The sequence below is a fragment of the Archocentrus centrarchus genome, chromosome 14 (genome assembly GCF_007364275.1).
Source record: "Archocentrus centrarchus isolate MPI-CPG fArcCen1 chromosome 14, fArcCen1, whole genome shotgun sequence".
NCBI classification, from domain to species: Eukaryota; Metazoa; Chordata; class Actinopteri; order Cichliformes; family Cichlidae; genus Archocentrus; species Archocentrus centrarchus.
Window position 1 is genome coordinate 5,459,334 of NC_044359.1, and position 27,003 is coordinate 5,486,336.

At 40.6% G+C, this 27,003-nt stretch overlaps 1 protein-coding gene across 1 annotated transcript in view; it reads right to left on the reverse strand.

Annotated features, from left to right (window-relative positions):
* grk6 (G protein-coupled receptor kinase 6) overlaps positions 1-26,896 on the reverse strand; it is a 70,138-nt gene extending 43,242 nt beyond the window's left edge. The window contains exons 1-2 of the mRNA XM_030745776.1: positions 26,665-26,896; positions 10,405-10,500 (exon numbers count right to left, since the gene is read on the reverse strand). Of these exons, the coding sequence (XP_030601636.1) occupies positions 10,405-10,500; positions 26,665-26,716 (148 nt within the window). The 5' untranslated portion in view covers positions 26,717-26,896. The remainder of the gene's footprint in view (positions 1-10,404; positions 10,501-26,664) is intronic.
* Positions 26,897-27,003: the final 107 nt, after the last annotated feature.

Sequence of the window (27,003 nt, forward strand, 5' to 3'; positions counted from 1 at the left end):
AATTGATTCTTTTTCTGGGTCCACATGTTCAGATATTCGAATGTCAGAAGATACGATAACCTAATATGTTGACCATTAGTATTATAACAATTAAGAAACAGAATATCAGAATATCGTATCGCTATTCAATCTTTCTGTACCCAAACCATGACCCGGTATGTTCTTACCCCAGCACGTGACACACCGTCTCCAAAGGACATCTTGTGCTTAACTTTAGGAAATTACAACTGCCTAGGTACAGCAGGGTGTCATCTGCATAAATAATAATAAAAGTTATTAGATTTCAGGCTATTCTTATCCCCAGGATGTTGATTAGTACTCCTTTGTGATCAGTAACTCCCAAGTCATCATTTGTCAGTGAGCAGGGTTACTGATGTGAAGGGTTTTAACACAAACTACAATCTTTCCCTAATCCTAACCAAGTCACTTATGCTGTTTGCTTTGTGAATTATGTAATCAGAAGCATCTTTTTGTCTCTGCGCCTGGCACAGTAAATGAACAAAACTTGGGTGGAGTGTCCCTTTAATTGTTACTCTGCTGAGTCATTTCCTTTTGATGACCCACTGACTGATGGTTACTGATGCCTTGTTCTGTCAGGTTCACTTCTGTTTTATCCCTTTTTGAGATTTTCTGCTCTACTTATCTCTGCTCTGCCCTTTGTTCCTCTCTCTTCTACTGTAATGATCTCTTTTCTCTCTAAGTCCTGCTGCAGAGTGAACAGACAAAGTGTGTGGCAAAGGGAATAAATCTGTGGAGGACAAAGGACATCAAAGACAGGACAAGAAAAACCATCAGGCTGTTCAAGTTTACACCACCTGTTTATATTTAAAACCCCACTATTTTCTTCATAAAAGGACCATAAATTAACTCAATTACAGTTCATAAAGTTATTTAGCCGGTATCAGATGCATGCTCCTCATGTATGAAATACGACATCCCAAAGTTCTGGGAATTTATCATTATCTGATTGTGGCTTAGTGGATGTTTCAGTACATGATGGGAGCTGTGATATATGTGAATGGAGATCCATGGCTGTACTTAACATACAGAAAACAAAGAGGCCTCTGTTGGGCCTTCTGTTGGCTTTGAAGGCCTCGCGGTGAAAGTGGGTTTCAGTCCAGATCAAAGCATGGCACTGAGTGTCTCCATCTATTTATAAAGTATCAGACGGATACTAAGTGCACTATTTTGTTCTATCAATAACCACACCACTTTTTTCACATATGAAGTGGACCACCGACTCATTGACGCAGATTATGTGATCAGAACACCTGACAGGAAGAAAAAGTTCCATGTGTGTCATGTCAACATGTTAACATGTTAGTCCCATCAGCGCACCTGTGATTAGATACAGCTTGCTGGTACTGGGTTGGATGCCCTTTGCTTTGAGAATTGCTTTAAATCTTCATGGTACAGATTCAACAAGGTGCTGGAAACATTCCTGAGACATTTTGGTCCATGTTAACATGATAGCATCAAACAGATTTGTCGGCTGCATCCATGATGTGAATCTCACATTCTGCTACATCCAGAAGGTGCTCTATTGGACTGACATCTGGTGACTGGAGGCCATTTGAGTATAGTGAACTCATTGAACTCACGTTAAGGAAACCAGTGTGAGATGTTTTGAGTTTTGTGACATGGTGTTAACCTGCTGGATGCAGCCATCAGGAGATGGTCATAAATGGATGAACATGGTCAGCAATAATAGGCTGTAGGCTTGGTAGGCTGTGGCATTTAAACAATGCTCAGTTGGTACTAAGGGTCGCAAAGTGTGCCAAGAAAATATCCCCCACACCATTGTGGGGGATATATTGCATTGAGAGATGCTCTTCTGCATACTTCAGTTGTTACAAGGGGTTATTTGAGTTACTGTGGCCTTCCTATCGAATCAGTCTGGCTATTTTCCTCTGACCTCAAACATCGAAAAGGCATTTTCACCCAGGGAGCTGCTACTCACTGGATATTTTCTCTGTAAACTCTAGAGATGGTTCCCTCTCTCGTTTTTGGCTGCTTAGTTCTATTGAATTCATAAACATATTCCTATGATTCAGCAGCTGACTGTTAAAACCAGTGTGGACCCACTTTACTGTAATATCATGTTTCTCTAATGCACTCTTATGAGGATTGAGAAGGAGGAGAAGGGGGAGACAGAGGAGGAAGCATCAACTAAGACTCGAGACGCTTTCATTTGCCATTTGTGCAGAGGAGAAGGACGTGCAGTGAAACTCCCTGCACATGTTTCTCAGGTTCAGCGAGCAGCAGAAAATAACAGCAAAGTCACGAGTGCATAAAAAAACAGGAAAAAAACCCCAAAACAAAACGCATTTTTCTCTCAGCGTTTTGGTGCATTTCAGACAAGACTGCAAATGCACCGCCTCAACTTTGCAAACAACAAGAAGGCACATGTTGCAGTGCAGTGTAAATCTTGTGTTTTCATCTGTTTGGTTTTTTGGGGTTTTTTTTTTTTATTGACGCTGTTGAAATGTGTTGTAACAATGGAGGAACACCTGTAAGATCACTGTTGTGCAACATAGAAATGTCTCATATTGCTTGTGGCATAATTACATAACAATACGTCGTGATGTTCGTATCAGAAGATGAGAGGAAAAAGAGGCGGAGGAAGAGAAGAGAACAACCTGCTTTTCACAAACAAGGAAGCTGAAAGTTTCCTGAGTTTCTTCCTCCCACTCAGCTTAACTCTTCTGGTTACGATGTAAAAAATTGTCAGGGATGAATCATGACTTCCTTTCTCTTCTGTCATCTCACTTTCTAATCCTTCTGTTTTTTTACTTTCCTCCTTCCGATCTATCAGCATTTTTTCTCCTCTCCACTGTGGGACATCAGTGTTTCAAACCGTACTGTATGTGGTTTTTGTGTTGAACCTCCTGTTTCGTGTGTGAGCATGATTGACCGAACTTATTCAAATCAAAGCTTATTTGGATAGGACCTTCCAGGCACACAAAAGAAGCAGCAGCAACTGATCGAGTGTAAAAAGAAAGAAAAACAAAGAAAAATGGCTGACCTTTATGTGATGTTCTGGATATTTCACATTAGCAGGAAGTCTTTAAATATGTTATATATGTCTTATCACATCTAAAAGAAACAAGACACTGAAGATCGGGAAAACTAGCCAATGAGTTGGAAATAGAGTGGTCATGTTATTTAATATACTGATGTCTCAAAGCTCTGAAATACCTTCTGTTTTCAGCTTAATAATTGTTCTCTTCCCACATCACCCTCTTTGACTTTCTTTTACACTGCAGTGGTTTTCACACATTTTGTGCCCCAGCCTAACCAAAGGGAAAGCCACAGTTTCAAGGCACATCTACAGGGGTTGGACAATGAAACTGAAACACCTGGTTTTAGACCACAGTAATTTATTAGTATGGTGTAGGGCCTCCTTTTGTGGCCAATACAGCATCAATTCGTCTTGGGAATGACATATACAAGTCCTGCACAGTGGTCAGAGGGATCTTAACCCATTCTTCTTGCAGGATAGTGGCCAGGTCACGACGTGATGCTGGTGGAGGAAAATGTTTCCTGACTCGCTCCTCCAAAACACCCCAAAGTGGCTCCATAATATTTAGATCTGGTGACTGTGCAGGCCATGGGAGATGTTCAACTTCACTTTCATGTTCATCAAACCAATCTTTCACCAGTCTTGCTGTGTGTATTGGTGCATTGTCATCCTGATACACAGCACCGCCTTCAGGATACAATGTTTGAACCACTGGATGCACATGGTCCTCCAGAATGGTTCAGTAGTCCTTGGCAGTGACGCGCCCATCTAGCACAAGTATTGGGCCAAGGGAATGCCATGATATGGCAGCCCAAACCATCACTGATCCACCCCCATGCTTCACTCTGGGCATGCAACAGTCTGGGTGGTACGCTTCTTTGGGGCTTCTCCACACCGTAACTCTGCCGGATGTGGGGAAAACAGTAAAGGTGGACTCATCAGAGAACAATACATGTTTCACATTGTCCACAGCCCAAGATTTGTGCTCCTTGCACCATTGAAACTGACGTTTGGCATTGGCACGAGTGACCAAAGGTTTGGCTATAGCAGCCCGGCCGTGTATATTGACCCTGTGGAGCTCCTGACAGACAGTTTTGGTGGAAACAGGAGATTTGAGGTGCACATTTAATTCTGCCGTGATTTGGGCAGCCGTGGTTTTATGTTTTTTGGATACAATCCGGGTTAGCACCCGAACATCCCTTTCAGACAGCTTCCTCTTGCGTCCACAGTTAATCCTGTTGGATGTGGTTCGTCCTTCTTGGTGGTATGCTGACATTACCCTGGATACCGTGGCTCTTGATACGTCACAGAGACTTGCTGTCATGGTCACAGATGCGCCAGCAAGATGTGCACCAACAATTTGTCCTCTTTTGAACTCTGGTATGTCACCCATAATGTTGTGTGCATTGCAATATTTTGAGCAAAACTGTGCTCTTACCCTGCTAATTGGACCTTCACACTCTGCTCTTACTGGTGCAATGTGCAATTAATGAAGATTGGCCACCACACTGGTCCAATTTAGCCATGAAACCTCCCACATTAAAATGGCAGGTGTTTCAGTTTCATCGTCCAACCCCTGTATATCTAAATAAAATAGCCTCTGTTTCATCTGAAATATTGCTGACTGTTCTTTTAATCATATAATATTATATAATAAATATCCTTGTGCCATGCTGAGCCTGACAGCCCGTTACAGCTGCTCCTGTTGTTTTTATAATCTTAATTTTTTTTTTCATGACTTCATCACTTGATAAAGTCAGTTTTCCTTTCCCGTTGTGAAATGGCCAGTCTACTAATTGTGGCTTTTCTTCTCTTCACACTGTTGGAAACAGAGAATCTTCACCAGCTGATGGTCGTCAGTGAGGCCTGTAGTCCCCGAACAGAGACTACCGGGTTTTAGACCTGGAGCTAAATGGAGAGCTGAAAGGAGGAAACATAAATACTCTGTACTATTCAACCCCCTGGACTAAGTATTTTATTGCACTTCTGTACATATACTACTCATGTTATCATATGCTCTTTTTTTTAATCACCGCTCAAGCACTTCTGGTTAGATGCAATCTCCATTTTGTTGCACTGTACTTGTGACATGCAATGACAGTAAATTTAATCGAATCTAATCTAATAATCATCTGTTCCTGCAATCATCATGAGGGATGTGATGTGTATGGAGAATAATATGGATGAGCTCAGTGGGCTGATTAAGACCAGCTGGAGTTTAAACACACCAAGTTAATCTGAGCAGTAAGAAGAAATGTGGAGGGAACGTCCTAGCTGTGACTGGAAAGTGGGATAAGGCCAAACACATAGCTGAGAGAGAGCATTTTTTGTGGCCTTAACGTTGAACTACTAGCTGTGGAATGTGTCCATACATACTAACCATATCATTGTCAGTGGTGCTAGTTTCAGTCATTATGCAGTTGTACAGTTATAAGGTTGGAGAAACCTGTCGTTTGTTTCTCCCACTGAAAACAGTGTTCAGATGAATGCATTCAGCTTTCTGCAGTGGTCCCTATTGCTCGCAGGAGGAGTTTGTCATTGCTGTTGCTGCATCATGCAAATTTTTGTTTATCAAACGTCTTAACTATGCTTGGACCAAAAGCATCGTCAGTCAGGAAAAGCCTTGAATGAATATTTGAATATTCAAAAATCATGACCATCCCTATTAGTAAAAGAAAGTCATGCTTTCTGCCTCTTGCACGCTCTACCCAGGCACCACCCACTCTTTAACCAAATGGAGTAGTTTTGAGAGTAGTGAGAATACATCTGGACCAGACTATTTCCTGCTACATGTGAGAAGGGGCAACTTTGGAAAATGTACTGGCATAATTCTTATAGCTCTAATGCAGTGGTTCTCAAATCCAGGCCTCATGGCCCAGTGTCCTGCAGGTTTTAGATGTATCTCTGCTTCAACACACCTGAGTCAAATATAGAAGTCATTAGCAGGACTCCGGACACTGCTCTAATGGGTAGTGAAGGCTTATTGTGAAGGCTCAGGAAGTGTTCTGTTAATTTCATATGAGGTGTGAAGCCAATGAAGCAACTGTTAATAAATTTAGAAATATGTGTTTTTAGCGAGTAAAGCAGCTAACAATAGTCAGGCTGTAGTCATAGTGCAAAATAGATTTATTGAAGCTCCATGAATTCTTTCAGGCAGGTTTTCTATTTCCAAAAACAGTAATGGCAACAGTAATCTTAGACAAGAATATGACCCTAGAGGCATGCCACAGGTAGCAAGTGTCTGGATGTATTAAGCAATAGAAATCTCTCAGACTCAAGTGTATGTGTACATAGTTATTGAAAAAGGTTCTGCAGTAAATTAGTCCTTGATTTCTTTGTTGAACTTTGGTTTAATTGGTGCAAGCGCTCAAAAACAAACAAACCAAGTAAACCTCCGTTCATATTTTGGTCACTTTTCTTCTGACCGTCATGTTTGCACATTTCTGTTCAATTTTGTCAAGCAAAAACCATAAACAAGTTGCACAGGAGGCATAAAAGCAAAACACGAGAAACATGCATGCCAAAAACTGCAGTTCCTCTAATGTCCACATGAAGGTGGTTCCAAATTTCCATCAGTCCCCACAGACTTCCATCTTAAAATGTCCAACAGCAGAAACAAACAGCCTGAAACGCTTCTGGCCTCTATGAACTTCCCCCTCCATGACAACATTACTGTGGGTGAATTTGTTTTTTTTTAACTTGCTTGTTTGCATTTTATAAAGGCTTAAAGTTTGACTGGCAGGTGCCCTCACAGAGGTAGCTGCTGCTGCTAATTGGAGTCCCTGAACTGGACCTCTGGACTATGTTTGAGCTGCTGGAGCATCAAATTATCAGACTAATAATGTGACAAGTGAAGTTCTAGTATGTTATTAGTTGGAACTAAGTAGCAGATCTCTGTTTCTGTGTGTTGCACCTGTACATTTTATGGATGCATAATTTAGCACTCCAGCCTTTTGTCCAAATATGGTCACTTCTGGGTCCAAAAAGCCAACCTGACTCTGCAAACACTGAGTGAACTGGCAATTTTCTGAGAGCTCAAAACTGTTTACACCACACGTTACTTTCATCCATTCACACGATACTTTATTCTGTGCACTTTAAGGCTTTATCTATCTCTAATTTACATCAGTTGACCTAACATGCATGCCTTTGGACTGCAGGAGGAAACCAGAGTACTTGGGAAAAAAAACAACCATGCATAAAGGGGAAACATGCATGACACTTTAGTTTTAATGACATAAAACTAAATGCAACCAGTGACAAAGTACACTGATAATTATCTCTGGGTAGTAATCTGATCTCAGGTACTATATCTGACATCAGATCATCTCCTGAGTCTGAAGCAGTCCAAGCAGTCACCTGTTAAAATGAAAGTAATCAGTTGGTTGAAACAGTAAAAAAACATCAGGCTGCTTCCTCTTTCTGCAAGTGCCACAGTTTCCTCTGTGGTAGGACTTAAGCAACATTAGCGCTTTTTCTTTATGCAGCCCACGCGCTTTCAGACTCGTCACAGGTTTGACTTTTCAGTGATCAGTCTGCTATTAAAGTTAGCACAGATTGTAGCTGCTTATTGTGTGAATGTAAAAGCTGTTTTTTATGAAATGGCAGCTGCGGCTCCTGAGAATACCTTTGGTTAAATTTTTTTTTTTTTAAAAAGGGAAAATAAAAACAGAAGTTCTAACAATGCTTGATCCACACTCTCTCTGTGTTGGGCAGGAAGCAGTGACAGTCTGACTATTACAAAAGACGCCAACTGTCATCTCAAAACCGAGTCTTGGTTTGGGGGACTGAAAGGCAACTGTTTCTCTTCAATATCTGAGTCTTCATGCACATTGTCAGTGTTTATTCTATAATGGTAATTAATTTGTTTTCAAAACTTTGCATTATTGCATAAAATATTTTGAGGGAAATATGATTATAAAGTTGATAAAGTGCAATTCTGGGAATTATTTATCAACTAAAATATGCAAAAAACTTCATTATGCCCATTGAGCCATCATCCTCTCAATAGGTTAATGCACAACAAAGGAAAGGTTACCTTAGTGTACGTGTATAAGGTGGTGGTCCGGGTGGATGATGGGGTCACACAAAGCGTAAGCTTGTGGTTAGGTTTAGGCAGGGGTTAAACGGGGATTTGGCAAATGGATGAACCCTAAGAATCACAACTGTACTGACATCTGCAGCATGAATGCAAAGAAGATGGGAAAGAAAAAATGAAAATCTACAATCTGCTTTTGACAGATTTTTATATAGGATTTCTATACAGAAACGCATCTTGTTTCTCATTCACAAGTCATAAGATCATTGTACAATCCACAGCTTTGCCTGTGCTTGATTATGGTGTGCATCACAGTGCATTATGATTTATCACAGGTGATTTTTTTCTTACTCACTGTTCCATCTTTTATGAAAAGGTGAGCTGGTCCTCCCCCACAAATCAAAGAGAGCAGCACTGTATGATGTTTATTCATAGGCTCTGCTGCAAAGACTGCCTGCCTGACCTCTGCTCTGTGATTCATTTTAAACAGAGTCTTACGGTGTCTGGTCACATGTCATTTTAACATTAGTTGCAAATATTGTTCACACTGACCTTGGAAAAACTGGTTTTAAGTACTTTGCTGCCAAATAAATATAATGAGGTACAAAAAACTATGAAGCTACAATCCCTGATTTCACTGGAACATTTAAAAAAAGGTTTTGTTTTTTTTGTTTTTTTATTTGCAGCTAATCATGCATGGTTTTCTTAATTTGTGATCATGTATAATGTGTAATTTTATTATGTGGCTGGCTGTCTCAATTTCTGGCCTTAGGTGTAGGCATCATGTTGTAGACAGGACATCAGCTGGAGATCTGTGCTCTCTTATAGCTCTTATTTTACGACAACCTTGGCCTAACCTTAAACTCATCTAATTCCCATGAAAGGGAAATTTAACCACATGAATGGATATGTATGAAAATGAAAAACCATGTCAGCAAACATTTTAGTGTCGCATTCAGTATGAAAATCCTGCAGCCTGCAAGATACATTAATCATCATTTCCTGACTGTGTGAGGGAAAGTTACATTTCTCACTCCAAATTAGTCAAATATAAACATAATCTCATGGATCATATCCAGAGTGGTTGGAAAACTGGTGAACATATGTGGAAGTTGAGTGTGAAGGGTCACTGTGAGAGATGTCTTTATTTAGAGGTGACCCTGCATTTAAAAACAAAACAATAGATGCTGAGGATGGCATACGGCCGAGAATTAAAGAGAATCCCGATTCTTCCCAAAGAGGAGGAAAACAACAACAAACACCTTTTGTTTGTTTGTTTGTTGTTTGCATGTAATAACTCATTTGTTTAATCATTTTTGGGTTTACAGAGGGTTACATGTTGGAACTATTTCTTAATGAGCAACAGTTTAGTGATTACGGGACAGTGTACCATCCATTTTTGTATATGACCTGAGGTCTGCTGGTGATAATATCAAGCGTGTAGATGAATGGGTGTCTATTTCTGTACAGAATTAGGAAGCTGCCACCACAGCTCCTGCTGTATACAGAGGAAATGAAAAATCAACACTGATCGTATTCCCTCAGTGAAATGTCATGTTTAATACTGAGGAAGATAGTTTCAGTATAGCTGTGTGTCTGACAGTGTGCTCTATACTTTATTTGTGTTCTTAAGAGTTTTGTGCCTCAGGGCCACCATACCAGCACCCAGAGTGCAAAGAACGAGTGAGAGAGACGCTAGAAAGCACAAAATTTTCTGCACCGCTGACTGAAACAATGAGGGGATTGAATTTGAGCTTCAGAAGAGCTACAAAACAGACCAACACACAGAGCTGTCCTATGTAGTAATTTATAAATTAATATCTAGAACTGGACGTCTTTTAGGGTTTTTCCCCCAGTAAAGAGGAGTCATGTGCTTCTCACTAAAGAAATTTTAAAATATAATTCCCACATAATTCCTTTAAGAAGCATGTACACAGCCTGGTACTAACAACAGTTTGGTCTCTGTGGACAGTTTGCCCCTTCATAACGACTGGAGTTACACTGTGCAGGCTTTAAATTAGGTGGGGGCGTGGCCTTTTTGACTCATGACAGCTGCAGCTGCTAGATATCTGCTAAGCCTCACTCCACCCTCTCATCCAAATATGTCCACTTCTGTCTCCAAAAAAATAGAATAAATACATTAAACTCCTGAAATTCTGATGTTGAGGATTCAAAAGTCCAAACCCAGTGGCTGACTTCATGATGGCTACATCCATCTTTTATATACAGTTGATGAGGGGGTGAGTCACTTTTGGAAATGGACGAGTGGCCACTAGTGGAATTTTTCAGGCCTGGTGGCGTCTGCTTGTTTCCCCTCATATAAACCAAGACGACGTTATCTCACCTATGGTTTGCCGTAGCTCCTCGCATAAACTTATGTGTGGGAACTGCAGCATCTGCTTCCATTTCTTGCTCTTTCCTTTTCTGTTCCCGCCCCCTCCTGTGAAAAACAAACACATTTGCTCTTTTATTTTATTTATTTTTTTGGCTTGAAAGAGAAGAAAGTTTCTACATTCGAGAGAGTCTATGAGGACATAAAGAACCACATTAGCAAATCAGCAGGATGTGGCATTCACAGCAACATCAATGCACATTAATAGTTGGATTTTTAAGACTGATAAGGATGTTTGATGATTTAAAAATCTGATATATTAGCTGATATTTTCAGTTGTGGATATTTACTTGCTTATTATATCATCATTATCATCTAGCTTCTTATCAGTTTTTTTTACAGAAGTTTTTTTTCCTGCATTTTAAAAGTTTTTTTGTTGTGCATTTTTTCTGTTTTTAAGTTGGGTTTAACTTCATTAAGTTTAAAGTACAATAATCAAATGGCCAAAATTAACAGGTAAATATTCAGACTTCTGTAAAGTCACACCAAAGGCTTTTTGCATTAACTAGTCTCCTAAAAGCCTGTTATGAACCAGTTAGCGAGCGGTTTCTGGAAGTTGCAGATGAAATCGGTTGTAAAGATGGTGCTGTACCCAAACCCTGCGATTGCTTTGGTCACTAGCAAATTGCCCAGTCACCTGTAGTTTGTATGGAAGACGCCGACTTGTCTGCAGACACTCCGAGCTATAGTGAAAAAAATGTGACATAAACTGGATACCGAGAGTGTTTACCTACAAAGTAAAAAATGTCCCTTACTGCTGCAACCAGCACATTTCAAAAGCTGAAGCTTTTACTTTGAAGGGACACTGTCTCCATTTCCAGTTTGCAGCACACTTTTCAGAGTAGTCTGACAAGTAGTTTGAGTGTTTGTAAGTCGACGTCTTCCATACGGGGGAACAAAGCAAACACAGGGAGGTTTTTTGTGCAGCGCTGTATACCTCTTTCTGACCAGTTCCACCCAGAAAGAGCAAACAACCTCCAGCTGGTCAGAGAATACACAGTCTTCTCTAGCGACTGGTGGTGAACAGCTGGACACCGACCAGTCCGTGTGACTGAGGCCTTATGACTTTGAACGGCACTAATCTGCACGAAAGGTGCCGGAAAAGTAAAGTCTGACTGATTTTTGCCAGTCACCATCTTGGATTTTTATTTGCAGAGATCACAGGGTAGCAACAAGCCAATCACAAGATAGCATCACCCTAAAGAATACCCAGCTTTTTGCCTACAATGGTGGGTTCACACCAAGCAATAAAAAGTCTGTGTAAAGAACAGAGTAACATTTGCACCAGGTAACGTCCGTGTGGTTTCAACTTTGCCAGAAAGCTTGCTTGTTGCTGGTATGAGATTCTCTGACCATCTGTAGCTTCTCCTGGTGCCACTGCCATTCAGAAATGAAGGACATGTCTGGGCGCCTGGGTGGCTCAGTGGTGGAGCAGGCGACCACATATATGCTGGTCATAAAATTAGAATATCATGAAAAAGTTGATTTATTTCAGTAATTCCATTCAAAAAGTGAAACTTGTATATCATATCCATTCATTACACACAGACTGATATATTTCAAATGTTTGTTTCTTTTAATTTTGATGATTATAACTGACAACTAATGAAAACTCCAAATTCAGTATCTCAGAAAATTAGAATATTGTGAAAAGGTTCAATATTGAAGACACCTGGTGCCACACTCTAATCAGCTAATTAACTCCAAACACCTTCAAAGGCCTTTAAATGGTCTCTCAGTCTAGTTCTGTAGGCTACACAATCATGAGGAAGACTGCTGACTTGACAGTTGTCCAAAAGACGACCTTTGACACCTCGCACAAGGAGGGCAAGACACAAAAGGTCATTGCTAAAGAGGCTGGCTGTTCACAGAGCTCTGTGTCCAAGCACATTAATAGAGAGGCGAAGGGAAGGAAAAGATGTGGTAGATAAAAGTGTGCAACAACAGGGATAACCGCACCCTGGAGAGGATTGTGAAACAAAACCCATTCAAAAATGTGGGGGAGATTCACAAAGAGTGGAACTGCAGCTGGAGTCAGTGCTTCAAGAACCACCACGCACAGACGTATGCAGACATGGGTTTCAGCTGGCGCAGTCCTCGTGTCGAGCCGCTCTTGAACGTCAGAAGTGTCTCGCCTGGACTAAAGACAAAAAGGACTGGACTGCTGCTGAGTGCTCCAAAGTGATGTTCTCTGATCAAAGTCAATGTTGCATTTCCTTTGGAAATCAAGGTCCCAGAGTCTGGAGGAAGAGAGGAGAGGCACAGAATCCACGTTGGCTGAGGTCCAGTGTAAAGTTTCCACAGTCAGTGATGGTTTGGGGTGCCATGTCATCTGCTGGTGTTGGTCCACCGTGTTTTGTGAGGTCCAAGGTCAATGCAGCCGTCTACCAGGAAGTTTTAGAGCACTTCATGCTTCCTGCTGCTGACCAACTTTATGGAGATGCAGATTTCATCTTCCAACAGGACTTGGCACCTGCACACAGTGCCAAAGCTACCAGTACCTGCTTTAAGGACCATGGTATCCCTGTTCTTATTTGGCCAGCAAACTCGCCTTAATCCCACAGAAAATCTATGGGCTATTGTGAAGAGGAAGATGCGATATGCCACACCCAACAATTCAGAAGAGCGGAAGGCCACTATCAGAGCAACCTGGGCTCTCATAACACCTGAGCAGTGCCACAGACTGATCGACTCCATGCCACGCCGCATTGCTGCAGGAATCCAGGCAGTACATGCTCATACTTTTCATGTTCATACTTTTCAGTTGGCCAACATTTCTAAAAATCCTTTTTTTGTATTGGTCTTAAGTAATATTCTAATTTTCTGAGATACTGAATTTGGGGTTTTCATTAGTTGTCAGTTATAATCATCAAAATTAAAAGAAACAAACATTTGAAATATGAATGAATGAATGAATATAATATACAAGTTTCACTTTTTGAATGGAATTACTGAAATAAATCAACCTTTTCATGATATTCTAATTTTATGACCAACACCTGTATATGCCGCATTGCAGAGCAGGTGGTGCGGGTTTGAGTCCCGGCCTGTTGCCAGTTTGCCCTGCAAGTCTTCCCCTGTATCTTCCCCCCTTTCCCATCTCCCTATACTATCAATGAAAGTCACAGTGGCCAAAAATGCAAAAAGAAAAAAAAATAAAGGACATGTCTACTGTCACCATGTGGGCAACCAAAGCTGTCAGGTCTGATCAGAGATTACATTACTTAATTCCATGTAGGTAGTCCTCCTGTTGCCTGTTATGGACAAATATTTATGGGTTTCCAAAAGCACTTTGCCTCATATTTGGTCTGAAAATGCCATTATAACAACCATAATTTACAAAGTAAACATCATGATGTGTTAAACAAGACTTGATACCAGTGACTGAGACCATAAACTCATCAGGAAAAGTGTTGACTGAGGTCGTAAACTGAGTGAGAGGCAGAGTCACTTTCTCACTTCTATACAATCAGACTTCTGTTTGAAACCAGAAGAGTCGCCCCCTGCTGGACATTTTGGTTTCACTTTTCTATGCTCATTAATATTTGGTTCAATTAGTCAAAATGCAAGAACATAAAAGCAACATATTGTGGTTTTAGTAGGAGGTGCAGGCTCAGTGTTACAGTGGTGATGAGACTCGATGTGTTGATCTGAGCTCCCATGCGCTTTAAACAACAGCAGGAAACCCAACACTCATACCCACAATCACTAATTTCACAGTGTCACCCTGTATCTCTAATTGTTGGCTTATGCCACATTTCCATTAGTACCTACTCAGCACGTTTGTTTCCATTACAATTGAGTACCACCTCAATTTGGGTGGAGTGAATATAGCAACGCAGGCAGTAGTCTCTTGATGTAATTTGTATGAAACTTAAAACACAACACAACAATGGATGAGATGGAGGCAAGCTAACACAGCTAAGGCCAGTTTACTATCGTCATCATGCACAAGTCCCCCTACAATGTTTTAATGGATGAAGGTTATCATTGTTAAGCATTAACATCTGTATGCTGTGTGCACATTTCAGATGGCTCTCTTGTTGCAAAACTACCGCTGCAAACTGTCAGTCTAGGCATTCAACCGAGCCTCCCTGTGCTTTGCGTGCCTCCATTTTCTTGCTGTCGGGTTTTAAACATGACAGGGTTGATTCTGGTGAAGGAGTCGCTCTCATGACTCAACTAGTGACAACACTCCCTGGACAATCAGTGGCATGCTGTTCTTCTGCATCACATTTTTGGATCTCCTCGATTGCTTGGAACCCCAGCTGAGTGGGTACTAAAAAAGTCCCTAGTACCCGGTACTAGGTACTAATAGAAATGCCTACAAACCACGCCGAGTTGAGTAGGTACTAATGGAAACGCTGCATTAGAGGCTTGAAGCTTGCAAATGTTCAGTAACACCTCAGCCACAGGGGTGGTGAGTAGTAGGCAGGGTCAAAGACTGCCAAAGATGCTGTTATAACCAGCTGACCCCACAGAGAAAACAATCCCCTAACCAGCTGTGCACACAAGATCTGCAATGCATTAAATCCAGAAAGAAACAAGAAAATGTAATTGACAGCTGAAAGAACATTTGCCACTTTTACCCTCCATTTCCTCCGATTCAAAAATATTCTAAATGACAGACTTTGTCATGACACTGGAAAAAGGAGGGGGAAGTAGTTTTAATAACCCCAAAGCAAGGGAAGAGAGGGACAAAGCACATTTTCATTGCTTTATATACCATTGGGTAGATCTATCTATCTAGTAGAGGATGCTCATACTGAACATGGCCGAAGTTTTAAATAATGAGCTTACTGTATGAGTCAAAGCCTCAGGCTTCATACTGATATACATGCTCGCTTTGAGAGTTTTGTTCTACTCTCGGCATCATGTGATAACTACCTTAAGCAGAAGCCACTCTGTGTGCTGCTTAAATGTACAAAGGGCATCAATCAGAAGGAAGTTGGCTTAAAAGGGGAGGAGCTAAAACTGCTTATTTCAGACTGAGGATGAGCAGCTGCACTAAGCCCCAGTATAAGATAAAGAAGGATTAATGTGAACCAGGGTTATTATAGTTAACGAAAACGAATGAAATAACGAAAACTGAAATTGAAAAAACATTGTCGTTAACTGAAATAAATAAAAACTATAATTAAAAGGAAAAAACGATAACTAATTAAAACTGAATTGTGAGTTTACAAAACTAACTAAAACTAACTGAAATTATCGATAAACTGACTTTCATTTACTTGTTTTTTTTTTGTTTTTTTTTTAAACCTTGTAGATTGATATGAAATCATTGTTTCCGCTCTCCGAGTTTAAGCTGGGAGCGCCATAGGACAACTGTGTGAGTGCGCATGCGCGTGCGCTCACCGCGCTGGTCCGCCGAGAAAGCGGCAGAGTCCCGTATGGAGGTTCTTTGAGTACAAGAGCACAGATAGAATCGAAAGTCTTGTTGTGGATGATGAAAAATGTCCACCTCAAACTGTTGCGTCCTTGTGCGTTTCCGGCTACTTTATCAGTGAGAGAATAACAATCAGAAATAATAATCAAAGCATCAATATAAGGACTCACAACTGTCAGCAAATTCCTGGTAGGAGACTGCCGAAACTATCAGGATGGATGTGAAGGAATGAAGAAAGTGGAAAAAACACAGGGACAAATATGTTTGCAGCCAAAAAACTGAGCACAAAGAGCGAGGACCAAAAAAGAAGTCCCAGCCTGCACCGTATATAAAACACCTGCACACGACTACAAGATAATTAACACACACACCAGCTACACAAGCATAAATGTGGACATGAGGTCGGACACTTCCGTAGGTTGTGTACAAAGACCCTGCAAGTTTAATTAGAGCATCTAACCAAGCTAGCTCCAAAACAGAAGCAGCTTCAGGTGGTGAGAACATCGGGATGCAGCTGGATTTGAGCTTTGACTCCTTCAAAGAGTTTGTTCTTGTCAAACACCACATGTAGCTGCTGTTAATCTGCTGCACTGATGCTGAACTTTATTGTGGAGTTTATTGTAGAATTTATTGAGTTTGGGAGTTCATGTTTTTCTTTGTTTCTCCCTGATTATGCTCATGTGTGTCCTTAATATTACACACATTTAGCATGCAATGCTGCTGTCTGTGAACAGTTGGTTGTTGAATATATTTCTTTAAACGGTATCTTTTGTTGAGTTTTCATTACACAATAGTCACTTTTGTGCCTTGAATCTTGCACCTGATTAGGTATGAAAATACTAAAACTAATACTGAAACTAACTGAAACTAACTAAAACTAAACATGAAACCAAAAATAAAAACTAACAAAAAGGAGAAAAACTGCTCTGAAAACTAATTAAAACTAACTGAATTAGAGAAAAAAAGTAAAAACTAACTAAAACTAAACTATAATGTAAAATCCAAAACTATTATAACCCTGATGTGAACCTGGATTCATGCAAAGCTACTGTAGTAGTGTCTAACAATTACAATATGGTGGCAGCCCTGTGTTATGTGCAGAACCACCAACCAAAATAACAACAACATCAACAACAAAAACAGGTCCTGTGAAGCCTGTTTAAAGCTTTTTAACATAAAGCATTTTTCTTGGGGGACAAAAGCTGACCGTCTCTACACGACCTGTGCACCCAGGTCTGAACCACTCCTGAATCTTCTTTGTTTGTCTCACTTATGAACAAATGTTGCGGCCAGAAGAGTAAGGCTCTGGGTTTGAAATGTGAAGAGGTTAAAAGTCATGGTAACCCTGCAGCCGATGAATTGTTTTCACAGAAGCATTTAAGCGGGGTGAAGACAAAGAGCTAAAGAACAAAGAGAAACCAGAGGAAGTTCCTGTCCTCTCTGTGCTGGGTGGTTTCTCAGTGGCGTCGTTTCTAGTGCAACTTCATTCAAGATGCAGCAACAAGCAGGACAAGAGCACTTTGTAAACCTGTTTTTGAGAAGAACCTTGAAGGCAACCATCCTCCCTTTGCAACTTTAAGGAAAGTTATTGGATCAGCACCAAATTTTACAGCCCATGCTCCACATATTCACCAAGGTTTGTTAAAATTTAATCTTGTGACAAACAGGCAAACAGATGGTAATGTACTTCTGTGAATATAGGACTTGGATTATATCACTATAATAAAGCTTGTAAAAGACAAACACAGGAATAAAGTTCCCCCAAAGAATCTGTATTTTTTTATAGGTGCTCATCAGGAAAAGTCAAAGACTTCAGTCTCTAAAACTGGAGGAAACATGACTGTGCTTGAGAACTGATTGGTCAGAAGGTTGTGGTACATTTGTTTATAATTCATCTTTCTGGATACTTCCAAGACTTAGAGGTGTAGCTGCTGTGATTAATATTGGGTTATAGCTGCTGGCAGAAGTGGACAGACAGACAAAAGATTTAAAAATAAAAAATAAGGGAGTAAAAGTCATAAACATCCTCCTACATGATCACATCCACATGAAATATTATGAAACTTCAGTCAGAGGCATCCAGCCTTCAGCATCCCTGACGCTGAAGGAAGGCAGTCTATGTTCCAGGATTTGCTATTCAAATACTTGTAGGCAGTTGTTTTGAAAATCAATTACCATCATAGAGACGCTGCAAACAAGACGTTGTGTTTGTGCCTGGAAAACAGGCGATAATATCAGAGTTACAGATAAGCTGACTGATGCCTCATGTCCGCTGTGTGCATTAGTGAAAATGTAAATCAAGACAAACAGTGAGTACATGGATGGAAAGGCAATGAAAGACAGACTGAGCGACAGACTGGTGTAATTAAGATGGAAACACTTTAATTCATTCCACACTCTCAAAGTAATTAGGCAATTCAAAGCTTACACTTGTTTTGAACGTGACGAAGGCCAAACATGACTTTAGAGGCCACTGTGAAGCTGGATTAAGGGCTAAGCATGGTAAGTTCAGGTTTAACCCCGCTCTGAAACAGGTCATGTTTGAGATCAGCAGGTAGGAAACCACTGCCTACTCATTAATCAGTTCTCTGGAAAATAGGGTCACCACTCCTGGAAGGGCCCTTGGACCCCCTTGGACCTCAGTGCATGGATAGTTTTTGTCTTGACAACAGTAAGAAATATGGATCATAATACATTTCTTTCCCACTGGCGGTGATCCAATGATCTTTTTATTTATTTTTATTCTTTACTTGCACTCGGACTGTTTAATGCCACCAGGGCTGCAGTTAAAAGAATCACACTAAAACTAACTAGTGACCTTCAAGAACACTCATACAGCAAATTCTGTTACTATACACACTGTACAGCTCTTTTCGCTCCTTTCCCTTCATAGGCTTTTCTGCTCTATTATGCTTAAATTTGCCACTGGAGACTTGGCAATCTCTTTGCCTCGAGAAAGGCAAAACATTGGATGATTTTGGATGAGGGTTGTTTTTCCAGTATGCTTTGTTTCATTATCCATTATCCATACTATAAAGTGCTGTCTGGTGTATTTTTTAGCATTTGGCTGAATCTGAGCAGAATATAGTCCTGTACACTCCAGAATTCATCCTGTTGTTTCTATCAGTAGTTCCACTGGCAGTCATACATGCCTGTGCCATAACACTGCCTCCACTGTATTTGACAGATGATACTGTTTCGCTCCTTCTCCATACTTTTCTCTTCCCATTGTTCTGGAGCAAGTTCATCTTCTTTTCATCTGTCCAAAGTTTGTTTTTTTTTAAGAGTGGTGCAAGCTCTTTTAGATGTTTTCTGGCAAAATCTCATCTGTGAAATGAAACCAGTGGTTTGTTCCTTGTTGTAAACTCTCTGTATTTCCATTCATGAAGGCATCTCTTGATTTTAGACCTTGACAGTGACTTTGACTTGGTTAGATGTTGTAAAGCTCTCTCTGATTTATTTGGATTTTCAGCCTAATGATGGACCCCTTCATCAACTCCAGATCATTAATCTGCTAATTTGTTATGAAATAACGAGAAAACAGGCCTCATCTGGCCATGAAACTGCTTGTCACTCCCTTGAACCAAAGCTGAAAATCTGCACTTGATTTGATCTAAAATTCACTGTGGTGGTATACAGATGCAAGACTACAAAGAATGTATCATTGTCCAGAAACCTATGGCTCTGTTTATATTCCAGAAAGCTAAAATATCAGGCAGTTAAGAGCTGATGAGAAATCAACAAAGGACAACCATACATGGGCTCTCTTGCCCTCTAAGATTGTTGCATCTTCCCCCTCCTTCCTTTCTTCCAAGGTAAACTGGAACGGGCCAGTAACACTTATTTTGGCACCACTACCAGGAAGCTCTTCTTTACAATAAAACGTTAAAAACTAAAGGCCTCCAAGAGGGTTCGAGAGCCCCTGATATTTTCTGTCATGCTTGAAACCCTCTAGTAGGACCATCTCTGGGAAGGCTCGACACTAGGTAGAAAAGACTGAGGCAGATTGACTACCTCAGTCACATCCTGATTTAATAAAATTTTATCAGCTCAATCTATCTGCTAGTTACAGTCATTCTTCTGTCAATGATGTTTTTCTGTATGTCAGGGCACCGGATTAAAATGCTGAACAGGTCATCATCACTTTTCTGGTTCACTAAATCTAAACCAAGGCAGGTGTTTCCGGTCATGTCCTGGGGCATGAAGATTTGACTGCTTACATCAAGATCAAGTTGGACAGAAATCTAACCTCAAACATGTCTAGCATAATTGCTTTTACCGATTTAATATCTAACAGTTGTCTCTTTTTCACCAGACTAAGAAGACTAAAAGTTATTTGTTGGACATCTTTGTGACTTTGTTCCACTTGTATTTTATCTCAAAAAGTTTGTGCGTCACTTCAAAGCTCAGTTTCCCAGATTTAATGGCTGTAAACAGCACTGAGAGAGGAAATGATGTCAGCAACCCAAACTGTAGCATGAGGTGAGAATCTGAAAGTAAAGTAAGTGTAAAGTAAAGAAGGGGAGGAGGTAAAAAAAAATCAATCTTCTGTTTCAGTCGTGGCTTTTTGTTGTACTTCCTGTGTGAAGACACATTTCCTCTGTGCTGCATTAATGGGGGATATCTGTGTGTTTATACCAGCTGAAGGCACTGCTATAGATGCTTCTATGGGATTATCAGAATTTATCAGATTTTTTACTGATATGTTAGAGTCCTGAACCAGCTACAGAGCAGACCTGCTGAGACTCCTGTATTTTAAGGTCACCTCCTGTTACCCAAGGTGACAGACTGTCAGAGACATCATCCACACGTGGTCAAAACAGTAAAGATAGCGGTAAAAGTAAAACTTCCAGGGGAAAAATGCTTTTTGAACCCTTATTTTGGAGTGAACTTCATTTGACTAGCATAGGCTTTATGTCCTGTGACCACTGACACTTAAGTCAGATTAGATAATGCTTCTAAATAACTACCTGGACAAATTTCAAGACGATGTCCAAGCCGCGAGACTTGCTCCTAGATTATAGATGTTAAACAAGGACAGAACAGGCCTGCCAACCAGTCAGAGCTGGCTTTGCAAAAACATGAAAACTGCAAAGAAGATGGTGTTAAATTATCCACTTATGATGGCACTGTGCAGTGTGCTGTACGTCTTAGAAGCTGTCCAAACTGTTGATTTCCTCTGAATGATCATCAGTCTATACCTGCCTTATGGAGAAAGACATCAGCCATGGCCTGCTGTACAATAGCAAAGTAACCAATAAAGAAACACTACAGATAAACTGTGAAATAATAGAAAATATTCTGCTTTTTCAGTGTCGATAAACCACTAAGTCATGGAAAAATTCCTTCTAGATAAACCATTAAATAACAGATAATTTCCCATGTTTTTAGTTTGTTGGTTTTGCAGATTGTAAGCCATGGGCTTGGGCTGATGGATTTCTTTGATTTACTGCAGCAGGACCACAACTTTCTCCCCCATCTACAGTCAGCTGGTTTTTAATCATTGATATAAATGTTGCTAACATAATTACAGTATTGCCAGAGATCTTATAAGTCACTGAAATAATCCTGCACCCTAATCTATGGGTGTTTCATTGGAGATGTAGACAAAAGCTGAACTTCAAGGCTTTTTTAAACTTTATTTTGGGGTTAAACTCAATCACCTTTTTAGGACTGGTGATTCTATACAACATCTACCCAAACAAAGGTGTTTCAAGAGTGGTGAGACTTGCTTTTGAGAGGACTTTGTCCTGGTTGCAGCCTAGGTTATTGCAAGGTCAACATTTCTGGTGCTTCATGGCTCCTTTGGCAGTGCTGGATTTAGTTTATTTTCTAAGTCAACAAGCTAATAGCAGTGGTTTGGAAATGAAATTAAGCAAAAACAACTTTTCATTTTTTTATACTTTGAACAGAAAGCAAATTATCCCTGAGCCACCCAGATCTGTTATGATAACAGGATGGATGAGGCTGTTTTACTGGACTTTGATAGTGGGGAAAGAGAATGAACTTAAAGTCGTTGGAAAACGGTTTCAATTTATTTCCTCATCAGATTCTTTGATTGCATGCAGCAGCTTGGTTTGGTCATGCTGTTTGCACAGAGATGATGCCGTCCTTGTGTCCTGTTTCATGAGCTTAACTGTGCAATTAATGTAGTGTCACAGATATGATAACCACTGTTTTCTTTTATCACGATCAGATGTTTGTATTGAAGTAAAAAAACAGAGCGTTATTTACTTTGAATGTTTCCAGTGTCACAGGCTTTAGTATAACAGCTAATAACTGATAATAGTCAGAATAACAGTAATTCAAATTAAATTGGTGCCTGAGCTTCCAAATTGTGCTTTATTGCAGGTCTAAAATATGAAATAAAGAATTCTATGTTTGGTTTTGATCAAACATCTTAAAATATTTTCAGGTAATGTAAAATCCCCCTTCAGTGCTGGGCTAAACCACCAATTAGCCCTACAGCACAAAAGCAAACATCTGCAGGGAACGGGGACGCAAAATGTCACGACTGCACGGCAGAGAGTGAGTCGTGTAGGCCTCTCTCATGGTACAGCATTTGCATCACGGCACGTGACTTTTGGTCGTTGACACAGTTTTTAGTGTACCATCATGAAGGAAAACGGCAGCATATCAGGGACGCGGAGGCCTGAACCTCCCCAGCTTTGACTTTGTTTTGAATGACAGCAAAGAACCGGGACACTGTAATGGCTTTCAGGGAACTTTCAAGCCTCTTCATGAATCTGTTCAATTTCCAAGGCTCACTGAAATTAAATGGAACTAGATGCGTCCCAGAAGTGAAGAAACAGGCTAAAATCAAAATTATTTGAAAAAGCTGAAGATTATGTACAGTGTACAGAACTTTGAATAATCCAGCTTCAGAGTAAAATAGATCTAATTTATATTTGTGTTTTCAAAAGTTTTTCTTTATCACTTTATTCAGAAGGTCCCCACTCCAGATTAAGCTCCCAAAATGCTCCCTTCTGAGATTTCCATAACACACCTGAATGACATGTACACTTTTACTCATGTAAAATCAAGGGGCTGTCCCTTTAAGAGGCTTAAGGATGCAAAAACTTAGCTACTGATGAGCAGGGAACTTGTCGTCGTACCTCCCCTGCACCTCAGTGTTATGCTCTTTTAATCATAGCTTTAGATTTCAGGATTATTTTTAGGACACATGTGCAATTATGGTAAAAAGAAAGAACACCCTCTTTAAATTTTAAAGATTCAAAAACCATATGGTCCTTTGCAGATCTTAAAATAAGGTAAATACAACTTCAGATAAACTACAACATATGACATTATTACATTAAACTGCATCATTATTTATATGCAGAAAATGCAAAATGCAGAAACAGGGTGTGAAAAACTAAATACACCCTGACCAGGAGAACCACGAGTTGATAATCAAATACACTTGGTTAACCAATCATCAGTACATGTCAGCATCTCTATAAAAGTGTTCAGGTGTGTGTTAACAAAACGCCACAATCTTCCAAGGAGTGGACGTTCCAGCAAATCTACCCCAAGGTCAGACCGCACAATGCTCAGACAGACTGCAAAAAACCAAGAGCTACATCTGAGACTCTTAAAGTTTAAAGTTCATGACAGTAGAATTAGAAAAAGATTGAACAAATGTGTTTGGAAGAGTTGCCAGGAGAAAGCCTCTTATCTCTAAAAAGAACATGGCAGCACAGCTCAGGTTTGCAAAGTTGCATCTGAACAAACCACAAGATTTCTGGAACAATGTCCTTTGGACAGATGAGGCCAAAGTGGAGATGTTTGGCCAATCTCCTGTGGCCACAGACACCTCATACCAACCATCAAACACAGTGGTGGAATGATGATTATTTGGGTTTGTTTTGCAGCCACAGGACCTGGGCACCCTGCAGTCCTCTATCAATTGTGAGGACATCTGTCCCACAGCTAAAGCTTGGACCAAACTGGGTCATCAACAGGACAATGATCCCAAGCACACCAGCAAATCCACAACAGAACGGCTGAAAAAGAAGAGAATCAAGTCCAGACCTAACTGAAATGCTGTGGTGGGACCTTCAGAGAGCTGTGTATAAATGACCGCCCTCTAACATCAATGAACTGAAGCAACGCTGTAAAGAAGAGTGGGCCAAAACGATGTGAGAGACTGATAGAGTCACACAGAAACCATCACTCCAAGTTATTGCTGCTAAAGCTGCTTCTACAATCACGAGGTGCACTTAGTTTCTCACACACTGCTTTTGCATTTTGGCTCAGTTTTTCTTAAATAAATAATAGCACGGTGTAATGTACCATGTGTTGCTGTTCATCTAAAGTTTATTTACCCAATTTTAAGACCAGATTATGTGCTTTCTTTTTACCACAACGGTGTTTGTCTCGCCACTAACATGAAAGCAGAGAAACTACCCAGAAAAACTGCGCTAATATTACTCAGAGACGCAACAGAGCTTCAGTGGGTCTGTATTTACTCTCAAAAAATGAATATGAATTATGAACATGAATATGAACACAGCCACCTGATTTTTTAAGCACCACACGCTGTGACACCTGGAAGAAGCACGATGAGGTCCAGAATGGATGAATTAGGTGACCTTATCCAGTCCAAACACAACACCGTCTCAATGCAGTGTTGGTTGTGAAACCGACACACCTTCGTATTTCTGAACACAAATTTTCCAGCTTTCCAGCTTCTCATCTGTACGTGTACACAAAATGAATATTTTCCACTTTTAAAGGGAGTGGTTGTTGGTGGAGCAAATCACTTCACTGCTCAAGTTCAAATCGACCAGATTTTTAGATCCATTTATGTTATTTTAAATACATTATTGATCTAAAATGCATTATAAAGTATTACTCAATACTACATGGCTAGGTTTAGAAAAAAAATTAAAATAAAAAAGGGAAAAGTTGCCCAACACACTTTAAAATAACTCTGCCTGCCCTTCCTGTTTTCATGAATGTGTGTCCTGTTTGCAGAAACACATCTAAGATATGTAAATTAAAATAAATCAATTATTCATTCATCCACAAACAAAAGGCCAGGGAATTATCCCAATATCAGATGACTCTCACATCTAAAACCAGACAAACCCCAAGGAGGTCAGAAGAGTAATCACGCCTGCATGTGTGACGACTCAGCAGGGATAGTATTAAATGAGAACAGCTGAGAATGATGATTTTAAACATATAATGCATTACATATCTGTAAATATTGATTAGTTGTTATTATTTGAACCATAAAGTGACCAGAAAAGATGCAAACTGTTGTGTAAAATTCAGCAGGATGCAGGATACACACACTCTGCACAAGTCACTGCTGTGGCACCCCGGGCCATCACTACACATCCTAAACTGTTAATTCCAATTTATTTTTAGTATTTAATAGTACACACAGGTGTATATATTGTGTTTTATAAAGGTATGCATACATATATATGTATATATTTTCTTTATATTATTGTTACTTACATTTATATTTATTTTTCTTTAAATTACTTGAATGTCATGACAATTACATGGGCAACAGTGGGAGCTGAGGACAGAATTTCGTTCCACTGATGCAAATGTGATGCAAATGACAATAAAGAATCCTTGAATCCTTGAAATTAAAAGTCCAAGATTCAGAATTTGGGACTGTCGGCTTGCCTGAGCTCTGAACTTAAATTCCAGAGTTCTGATAAGTCTCAGCTCCAGAGAGGTCAGAATCAAGGCCTGACAGGGCTGGGAAACATGGCGCCTTTCTCAAGGGCGCCTCGGCTGGATGCCAGTGCAGAGGCTCCACTCCTGGTCCTGTAGGAGTGCAGCAGATAAACTCAGTGAGGGATCATGAAACTCATCTTTTCATGTGCCTCTGCAGATGGGATTAGGATGATATCGGCTGAGCCATCCAAACCTTTGTCGCCTGTTTGGCATAACAATAACAAAGGCCTATGATCACAGGAGGTCTGTTTATGCTGTAATTATTAAAAAATGTGAATAATTATTGCACAAACTGTGCCAGTAGGGTTTCCTTTGTGCTAACCTTTTCACCTGGGATCTCACCCACAGGTTTTAAAACACAACGTCCTGGTTGTAGCTGATTAATGAGGGCCTTTTAATGATGATGGTCTTTAGCAGGAACAGTAAAATCAATTGTGTGCACAAAGCCTTGCACAGCACAGCTGCTCTGCCACAACATCCTGTTTCGCAAACTATAGGACGATGCTGCAAGATCAGCAAGGGAAACCCGCTGTGTCGCTGCAGCCACAGTTCACGGTTACAGCCCTTTCCGGAGCCTCTTTTATATGCATTATCACAACCACGCCAAAAATATTAAAAGGCATTGGGGGTGGGTTGCAACGTTTTACAAGCCTTTGGGTCCTATTCTTTAATTCGGCATACACCATGATATAGTAAACACTCGTAAATGCCCGGCTGAGGTAGTATAACAGTTATCGACTTTACAGTGCAGCCAGCACCCTGAACAAGGAAGACAGACATTTCAATGTAATTAAGAAAGTTACTTAAACATATTCCACGCCGAATTGGACACTGTTTCCTAAAGAGTTAGATAAAGTCTTCATTACGTTAAGATCCAACATAAGATCATGGACATGGAAGAAACCCTTAAATCACTCGAATTGTTAATGGACTTCTGTTGGTCGTTCTAGCCACTCGTAAGAACGGCGCGTATTTACGGTAACACCCAGCGCGCATCCTCAAAAGATTTGTCAGGAAGTGCAGGAACAGTTCCCACCGCCCGAGCCCGGGACATCCCTCCGGTGCTGTGTCGGTAACACACCGGTGAAGAGGAGCTGTCAAACCGCCTTCCCCATCCTTACCTTCCCGTGCTTTGAGCAGCACAGTGTTGGCCACGATGTTCTCCAGTTCCATGTCGATGCTGTGTGGGCTTACAGCAGGAGCAGCACACCGAGCTCCGGGTCCCCCCCGGCGGCTTCAGTCACAGTTATCCTCCAGCAAACACCGTCCACCGCCACCACCTCCTCCCACCACCCAGCCGAGGAGGAAAAACTCAAACCTCCGTTCTTGCTTTCGCACAGACCTGTCCGGTGACAGTCCGCACCCCTCCTCTCCTCCTCCTCCTGTTACTCCTCCTCCTCCCTCCATCTCTCCGCCCTGAAGCTGCTGTCACAGGAGGAAATTAATGCAGACATGTCAAA